Below are 10,273 nucleotides of genomic sequence, written 5' to 3' on the forward strand. Positions count from 1 at the left end.
AATTTCTTGACAAAAACTTGTGTGAGACGGTCTCACGGGTCATATTTTGTGACATATTTCTTATTTGGATCAGTCAGGAAAAAGTTTTTCTTTTTATACTAAGAGTATTATTTTTTATTATGAATATCGGTAGGGTTGATCCGTCTCACAGATAAAAATTCGTGAGACCGTCTCACAAGAAACATATTCTAATTTCTTTACCAGATAACATCTATTCAAATTTTATTTTAATTTCGATTTGATTTCCTATTTAGAATTTTAGCCCTCTAGACCTCAAGGATTGTATACAACTTGGATGAGCAAATAAAGTGTTGATGCTTCTAGGAAAAATAGGTAACCAAATAATAAATTTTTTTTTTTGGATAATCGACTATCGTATAATAATTAAATATAATAAATATCATTATTAAAATAATTTTATCGAGTGGATCTCTACTATGCCCATATCTAATTTTTATTTTACATATAAATATGGATTATTCGAAGCACGTTCTACTTGCGTAAAAAATGGTAAATATGTAACATTTTTTTAACGTTTTTCTGATTGAACTTCCTATTCCTCTTCGGTGTGTTGATTTGATTATAAAATATATAATCATTTGTCTCACTCCATCAAATTCAATACACAACCTAAATACAATCATTGCGAGAGATTATCGAATTAAATAATTAATCCGTGCTGACCAGTGCCATTACTAGAAAGTACTAATGCCGTTTGATTGTGATTTCGGGTTATAATTTTGTGAGACGGATCTCATATTCGACTCGATCTATGAAGAATATTAATTTTTTATGTCCAAAATATTACTTTTCACTCCAGATACAGACCAAATTAACACATCTTACTGATATAGATCTATGAGATCATCTAATAAGATATCAACTCTAAAATAATATATTTATATAAAAATCCATAAAGTTAAAATAAAATAAAAACTTTATTGATGGTTTTTTTAATGATATTTTGATATTAAAATAATCATTTAAAAATAACAAAATTTTAAAATAATGAATAATATTAAAATTTGAACTTAGTGTTTGTTGTGTGGAAGTACTTGAAATCGATCGATTTAAATATTTTTTATTGTTAGATATGTTACACAAAAGATACTCAAATTCACTCTCTACTGAGAGTAGGTCTTTTTTGAGACGGTCTTACGAATCTTTATCTGTGAAACATGGCAATCCTACCGATATTCACAATAAAAAGTAATATTCTTAACATAAAAAGTAATATTTTTTCAATGATTACCTAAATAAAAGATCTATTTTACAAAATACGATCCGTGAGACCGTTTCACACAAATTTAGTCGTCTACTTATTACACTGAAATTATACTAATCATGATGAATTTTCAATTTTTATAATATTGTTGTCATTTAAAATCCATTGTGACCTGTATAATTAAATTGCAAATAAATAGATGAATTTGAGTTTCTTACTATTTACCTTATGTAACAACGAAAATAAAACTTACTCCAACTTCTAGTGGTTATTAACATATTTAAACAAAATCGAAACTTATTCTCAAATTATGAATATCAAAATTCACATGAAATCTATAAAATGGTAAAATGGTGAGAATATCAAATTATTATATGTTCGATAATAACACGATTTGGCTTGAATTAATGTATAATATATATATCTTCAAACAAAATATTTGACCTGCAATTGCAACAAACAAATTCAAAAGATACAGAGTTTGTCCAATTTAATCAACAGGTATCCCATCAATTATATACAAACAATAAAAATATCCATGTCCTAAAAAATTTATTAAACATGTGCACCATCGCTGTTTCTATAAACAAATATCACATGGGTCAAAATCCAAACTAGAAACGCAAGTCCAATTAGCTCCATTTTTCCTCTAAGCCACAACTAACCTCGTACATTCAAATACTAAATATATACAGTTTTTGATATGTTCACACACGGAGATGAACACTTACTATCATTTATCAAATATATAATTTTGATATGTTTCATCACTGATGAATACGGTTAGTTGACCGTATATATATATATATATATATATATATATATATATATATATATATATATATATGTTCATATTCATGTATCTTCTGTGATGGAATGGGAATGGGTGAAATGATCATAATTCTAACAAAAGGGACCAATGTACATCCCCCTTGGCGCAATAAACTTGAATGGGGGTTGGACCTACGTAAAATACCTGGACGTTACTCAATTACCATAAATATTAATTTTAAATTCATTATTAAATAAGAGTGGGCCATATCATTATTTTGGAAGTGGACGAATGGGCTTTTTTTTTAAAAAAAAAATTAATGTAAAAATAACTACTGTAATCCGCACTTTTAAAGCGCGCGTCCGCGCTTACACGTATATATATTATTATTTAATATTATTTTGTTATAATTATTTAATATTATTTATTATATTATTATTATTTATTATTTAATATTATATATTATTATTTTGTGATTGTACACGTAAGTTTATTATTATTTTAAATAATTAATTTAATTCGAATATATTATTATTATTATTAGTATTTATTTATTATAATTTTTAATTATTAATTTAATTCGAATGAAAATTATAAAATATAAATATTTATAATATATGTTAATTATTAAATATTTTGTATTATTTGGTTGGGTGATTGAAAAATTAGAGATATTAGAGGATTGAAAAAAATATACATAAAATCAATATTTTTAAAATATTAGAAGATTGAAAAAATATTTATTGTTCTATTTTAAATTATTGTTCCATTTTAAAAATATGAGAGATATGAGAGAATTGAAAAATATTTTTTATTTTTAAATTATTATTTCAAGAAATTGTACATAAAATCAATTGGTCGAAAGGATATTTTAGGAAGACCCATTTCGAATTCTCTCAAAATTATATAAACACATATTTCATAAAAAAAATAATTGAAAAACAAATAATTATATATAATCGGTTTATTATTATTAATAGATTTATTAAATAAATCAATTTATAAAAATGATAAGGCCAAAAGTGAAGGAAGCAAGCAAGCATTAATAATTACTTGTATAATATATTAATATTGCATTTTTATGTTGTGATTAATATTTTATTTTAATGTTGTGATTGATATTCAATTAATAATTATAGCTTAAATAGAAAATAAATAATGTAAATTTACGAATAAAATGAAAATATTTTAATTCAATGTAAGTTTTATCGATAATATATATTAAAGTTAAAAATTTTATTGGTGTACTAATGAAAGACTACAATTTTTATTCTACTTAATTTTCTCCCTTCAATCCTCTCATATCTCCAATTTTTCAATCACCAAATCAAATAATACAAAATATTTATATATTTTTTTCATTCGAATTAAATTAATTATAAAAATAATAATAAAAAAATAATAATATATTTATAAACATACTTTCAAGTCGTTTGAGTTTTTATGTTGCGATTGAAATTAAATTAATAATAATAGCTTAAATAGACAATAAACAATATAAATTTAATAATAGAATGAAAATATTATAATACAACGTAAGTTTCATCGATACTATATGCTAAAGTTAAACCTCTTATTGGAGTATTGATGAAAGACTACTGTTTTTATTCTCTTTAATTTTATCTTTTCAATCCTCTAATATCTCTAATTTTTCAATCATTCAACCAAATAATACAAAATATTTAATAATTAACATATATTATAAATATTTATATTTTATATTTTTTATTGTAAACGCGGACGCTCGTCCACGTGGAGCGTCTGCGCTTTGTAAGCGCGGATTACAATAGTTATGCAAAATTTTTTTTAAAATTATTTTTGAAATTTTTTTTTATATTAATTTAAAAAAAAACCCGGACGAATTGGGCAAAAAAAAGTTTCCATGAAAGTCAAGTTTGTACGGAGGTTTAAAAAATATTATTATTTCCAAAAGGAGAAAAGTAAGTTTTAAATTATTATGTTGCATAAAAGTCTAGGTTTTTTTTTTAAAAAAAAGAGCACACAGTGTATGTGCAAGATAAAATTTATTTTTATAAATAGAAATGATTTTTGTTTAATTTAAAATATAATTTAAAAAATAATTATCTATCTTATTTATTTAATAATAGGATCGAATATTTAAAACAAAGGTAATTTAGAAAAAAATAAAATCAATAAAATGATACAGTGAGAGTCATAAATTTGACCGATTTGTTTGTCTTCATCTCGGGTCTTTAAAATTCCAAGTATTTCTGTTGCGGTATTCGGTTCATGTATGCGGATTGATTGTTGTGACAAAATTTTTTCTTCGTCTAATATAATTTATCTTGACTAATATAGTTTATATTTAGGCTATTATGTTAATTTAAGGATTTATATGGTACGTATCGAAAGATAACGATTATGGGTTTCAAGTCACAAATATAGATGATTGGTTTGAGAATATATATATTCAAAATTTACAAATTAAAAAATGCACAGTTTTTAATTTTTATTTTATTTTAATCAATTTGTTTGTGTTCATATTCCACTTGTTTGTTCTCTGGACATCTATATTTTTCTAAAGTTGTTTTTAACTAAGAAATAGGTTATATTAAATTATTTAATACATTTAGGCCTCGTTTGGTTGAGGTGATTAGGTGAGTTTATTTTTTTTTAACCCACTTAATCACATGTTTGTTACGTTTTTTATTTAAACAAGTCAATCCATCCTATGAATGATTAGGTTATATTAGGTGTGATGAAATAATCACTCCTCGTCCTTAGGATTATTTATCACACTCTTAATACATCTTATTTTTTCAATTTTATCCTTCTCTTAAATCCAAACTCACCACCACTTCTCTCCAACGACCACCGGCCGACCACCGCCGCCCGCCGCCGACCGTCGTCGCCCGCCGACACCGACCACCGCCGCCGACCACTCCCTCCTCCCGTCGGCCGACCGCCGCCGCTTCCGGCCGGCCGACCACCGTCGACCGCCGCCGACGTCGACTGCCGGCCACAAATCTGGAAGGACAATTTTGTCAATTCATCAAAAGATTATTATTTATATCATTCTTAACAATAATCATACAAAACATAATATTATTTTATCATTATCTACTTCAATCATTCTTTTTATCATTTCTCTCTTAATCATTTCATTATTTTATCTTCCAACCAAACTTGGGTTGTTTTGTTTTGTAACCATGGTCGACATTTTTTTTAAAAAAAATAGCCTCATGTAGTGTATTCGTTCACTGTATGGAGAGGTCATTTTTTTAAAAAAAATGTTGACCAGATCTATTTCCCCAAATATCCCACCAAAAAACTTAGCCTTATAATTCTTCCACATAAAAATTAGTTTTGTTAAAAGTACCACAGTTCTAAAATGAAGGGTTTTTCTTTATAGGAAAAAACAAATTGTAATTGCTAAAAAACTCACCCTTGAAAAAAAGCTTCAAACTATCAACTATGACAGAGTAAATGCTTTATTTTTCTGAAAAGAAAAGTAGATCGAAGTTGTTTCTGTGTTTACTCTTCTCTGCCATTATTATCACATTTAGTATGTCTTTTTTTAAAATATTCTTACGAATTTTTATATATGAAATGAGTCAATTTTATTTATATTTATCATAATAAATACTATTTTTTTGCATAAAAATAATATTTTTTAAAGGTGACTCAAATATAATATATGTCTCACAAAATTGAATCGTGAAACCATCTCACAAAGTTTTATAAATATATTTTCCCATTAAAAGCCCTTTTTAAAATCTTCTTGATCTACTCAATTTTGACAATTAAATAGTGTTTGACTCAGGAAACTTGGATGTATTTTTTGAAAAAGAAATAGGAATTCCATCTTATCATATTTTAAAACTAAATAGAATATGTAATAATAGTTAAAAATAATAGAAATGAAAAATCGTCGCACGGCTGCAAAGGAAGTTGCAAGGAAAACAAGAGAATGGTGGAAGACACGAGACTGCTAAGTATGTGGACCATTTCAGTACCACTCAAAAATTACCATTATTATTCTACAACCATATCTAAAACCTCGTCACTTTTGTCTTAATAATTTTTAATATTATTACTTTAATAATATTATTAGAAAACGGATCTTCACATTTTTATAGCTGAGTAGGTCGAGTTAGGACTCCGAGTTATGCAAAAACAGACAGAAAGAAGGTTATGGGACGCCAGAAAGTTTTCCAACGTGATCTTTCGATGATTAAGTTAGTCTGATGAGCAAAACTTAGAGATATAACAATGTTAAATGAACAAGTGAATGTGTCTGAAATCGTAAAAAGTACCTGATGGTTATTTATAAATGCAGGATGAGCTAGTTACTTTATGAGGGTAGAGTCCTTGTTGAGATAGAACTCTACCAGAGATAGGATAGCTGATTTGATCGAATTTCGTATTTATCAGGACCTCATTTATCGATTATAATGTCTTCACATTCCTTAACTATTTTAGAGCCCGGGTTTCCAGACCACCCGAGTGGGTTTGGACTCTTGGGCATTGACACTTTACTATGTACCTGCTTCATATCCGGGTCCTTGCTCAATAATGAAGACTAACTCGTATATATTTTGGGAGGAGTTTGAATCCATTCAAATGTGAGAATTTTGATAGCATAAGAATAATAATATCCAAAAAATAGTACGATTGTTTAATATTTTACAAGTTTTGGTGAAACATTTTTCACAAAAAAATATATTAGGGATAGATTTTTTTAATTATTTTGTTTATTTTAACTTAAGAAATAGGATTATGATTTGTTGGATAAACTGATGATAATTTAAATACAAGAAAGAATATCAAAAGAAATAAGAATATAAATGACTGATATTTATTATTTTTCTGTTAAACCCATCTAAAAATTATCAAGTAACAAAATTTATTTACCCAAATACTACTAATAATAAAAGTAGCGAGCCCCTCGTTCATTTCTCGTTCAGAGACGCTTCACAGAAGCCTCCTCCCCGGTCCCGCACACAACACTCCAAATTTCGAACGCCTATATATCTCCACCTTCTCCACTCTCTCTTTACCCACTGCCGAGGACCAAATAATCCCATCTTCATAAAAAAAATCCCAGCATATTCACAAAAATGGCATCCCCAGATGAAAGCTTAGCTCTGGAAAGCATATGCCAGCATCTTTTTGATGATTTTGGTTTCTTGGATAGCCATACTTGTTCTTCGGGGTCCGAGATTTCAAGAACTTCCAGCAATTCGAGTTCTGTGATTTCCGACTCGAGCTTTTCAAGCTCTAACGATTCATGCTCCAGTCCTGGATTTTCGTGCCTATTTGGCCTGAGCAACGACTCCAAATTCATAGATTTTGAAGCGAAGCCAAGGAAAAACTTCGCTGAAAGAAAGCCTTCGCTCAATATATCCATCCCTCAAACAAATAAGAAACAATTCGGAGTAGCAAAAGCGGGACTTGAACAGATTAATCCCGCCGAGCAGCGGCGTTATAGAGGCGTGAGGCAGCGGCCGTGGGGGAAGTTCGCGGCGGAGATACGCGATCCCAATAAGAAGGGAACCCGGGTTTGGCTCGGTACCTTCGATACGGCGGTGGAGGCGGCGAAAGCGTACGACGCGGCGGCATTCAAGCTAAGAGGAAGCAAAGCCATACTCAATTTCCCACTCGAAATCGGAGTTTCGATTCCATGCCCCGCAACCGAGACGCCGAAAATTGGCTGCCGGAAAAGGGCTAGTGAAAGTGAGGCGGAAGAAAGAGAGGCGAAAGAAATTAAGAGAGAAGAATTAAGCGAAGTCACGGCTGAAATTGATAAAATAGCGGCGATGCCTTTAACGCCGTCGAATTGGACGGCGGTTTGGGACTTCGGTGATGGGATGGGCATCTTTGAGATTCCGCCGTTGTCTCCGTTATCTCCATATCCAAGTTTGGGGTATCCTACGCAGGCCAGGCTTACCGTTGTGTGATTTTGGGGTTGAAACGTAATTATCGAAGGATCAAAATGCACCTGGCTGGCTGGCTTTAAAAGTCTGGGGTGGTTTAGAAATTTAAGAAAGTTGTGTGGTGAAATCATAGTCAAAATCAAGAGAAAAAGTGTGGCATTTGTTCATTTATTTTTTCTTTTAAGATATATGTAATTAATTATATTATTACTTTATTATCATTATTTATTATCTATAAAAGTGTCGATTTCCGAAGCATTCATGTTTTAATCCTATAATTTTACTGGCCAAGTGAATTTGAAATTGCCAACTAGTTCTTCTAAGATATTTTGAGGGAATAGAAAGTCTACTGTGCTAACGATTTTACGGATTAATATTTGTAAGATGAATTGGTTCGATCCATATCTGTAATAATAAATAATAATTTTTATTCAAATTAACATATATTATATAATATACTTTTGATAAAAAAAAAATAATAATTTTCAATCAAATCAACATATGTTATTACATTATTATTTTTCATAATATAACTGATAAAAAATTATATTTTTATAGTGAAAAATTATATTTTGAACATATGTTTAATAAAATTGTTCAATGAGACGGTCTCACATGATTTTTTGCGACGAGAGAAATATGTTTTGAATGATTAAAACATAATAATCGATTCATATCTCTAGAATTACTCTGCAGGTTCATAAACGAATTCAAGTAATCGTAGAAAGATATTCTAGCTAGCTCGTAAACGAGTCCAAGTAGCTGATGAAAAGAAATCTTTGTGGGTTATATCACCTGCGTCACAAACAAACGTCAGAGGCATCGAGGTTTGCCCGACGCAGACACTCCGACGCTCAAATCAGAAAATAATTTAAAGATGTTAATTGAGATCTAAAAATTTAAGCATAAAATCATCTCATTTTTGAATAATGAGAATCCTCTCCTATTTATAGATTTTTTTTGGAGTGTACATCGAACTTAGGCCCCTTTATAATTAAAATTTGAACCTCAATAATAAATTGATTACCCGTGAAATTCACAAACGCATATATATGCAGGGCCGAAGCAGATTGTTAAAATGTGCCAAAACGATAAATTTGGGACGATGATTTTTTTTAATATTTTTTTTTTAAATTTGGATGGAATGTTGACAATAGATATGTAGTTTAATTTGACGAGAAATTGAGGGAATGTTTGCGAAAAATCACGTTTTTAGACAAAACCATTAAATTGATAGATGGTGAAGAAGTTGTCCGATGGAGACGCGCGATGATGGAATTCGTCGTCCTCCAAGGGGGTGAGGATCTCGAACGTGAATGATTTTGCGTGCGGGGATATGGGTGGGCTCCGCACCGACACTCTCTCCGAAGTTGGCCCCCACACTTTTGTTTTTAATAATCCGGCCAAATTAAAAATTAAAAACAAAATAAATAAAAGTTTAAAATTAAAAGGAATGGTTGGGTTGTTTTGGTTATTGTAGATGAATGGTTAGGATCGATTTCAACTTTTAAAAATTTTAAAATATTTAAAAATCATTAAAAATTAGTAAAATGTAAACTCTAAAAAATAAACAACGACCATATTTTGAAAATCCAATCATAGTCTTATAAATTGGCTTCATTACACCTTTAAGATAGCAATTAATTCCACTTCATTCCAAAAATCTAACACTTTTCCTATTTTATTTCAATTTTAAATCTAAATACGAAAATGAATCCATGAAGAAATTAAGATCTCAATAATCCTTCATTGAATTCTTCTCAATTTAATTTTCAATACTCAGCATAGCAAATGTTGGGGTTTTTTTTTTTTTTAAATAATATGAATTAAAAATGTATTTATTAAAATATTGCAAAATGAGAAGACTTATGAACATATAACAATCCAAAAAAATGTTGGATTGTAGGGTCGCGGATTCTTAGAATCCGTGACTTTCTTTCATTTAAATCGCCCCGAGCCTTTCGAACATACACCACACCAGTTTATCTTTCGAACATTTCGACATTTCTCCTTATTCATTCGCCCAACATCTAATTTTATTTTCGCTTCGTTTTTTCCGTCACATTTTGTGTTAGAATATTTTTTTCTCAGCCGTCCACGTTGTGTTTATAACTTATTTGTTAGCGAGAATTGTCAGATATTAATTTATTTTATTATATTGAATTAATGTTGTTTTATAATGTATTTTTTATAAGAATGTTTAACTTTGACATGTTATTATATTGTTCGTTGACTTTATCATTTATTTCATACGAGCGAATCTTAAGAGGTAACGTTATTATTTTTGTTCATTATATTTATTATTGTTCGTTGATTTTTTGTACTAAATTTGTTCGAGTGAATTTTATTATTGAAACAATTAATATAATGAAATTTAAA

General features: G+C 29.0%; 1 protein-coding gene across 1 annotated transcript; it reads left to right on the top strand.

Moving 5' to 3' along the window:
* Positions 1-6,998: 6,998 nt before the first annotated feature.
* On the top strand, positions 6,999-8,152 carry LOC142548654 (ethylene-responsive transcription factor 5-like). Its single transcript, XM_075657113.1, has one exon. It carries the CDS (start codon positions 7,079-7,081, stop codon positions 7,916-7,918), a length of 840 nt encoding a protein of 279 aa, XP_075513228.1. The 5' UTR covers positions 6,999-7,078; the 3' UTR covers positions 7,919-8,152.
* Positions 8,153-10,273: the final 2,121 nt, after the last annotated feature.

The sequence above is a fragment of the Primulina tabacum genome, chromosome 6, assembly GCF_025594145.1.
Source record: "Primulina tabacum isolate GXHZ01 chromosome 6, ASM2559414v2, whole genome shotgun sequence".
Taxonomy (NCBI): Eukaryota; Viridiplantae; Streptophyta; class Magnoliopsida; order Lamiales; family Gesneriaceae; genus Primulina; species Primulina tabacum.

Bases quoted from the DNA above. Each gene is read 5' to 3' on its own strand.
- LOC142548654 (XM_075657113.1), top strand. From the start codon at position 7,079: ATGGCATCCCCAGATGAAAGCTTAGCTCTGGAAAGCATATGCCAGCAT.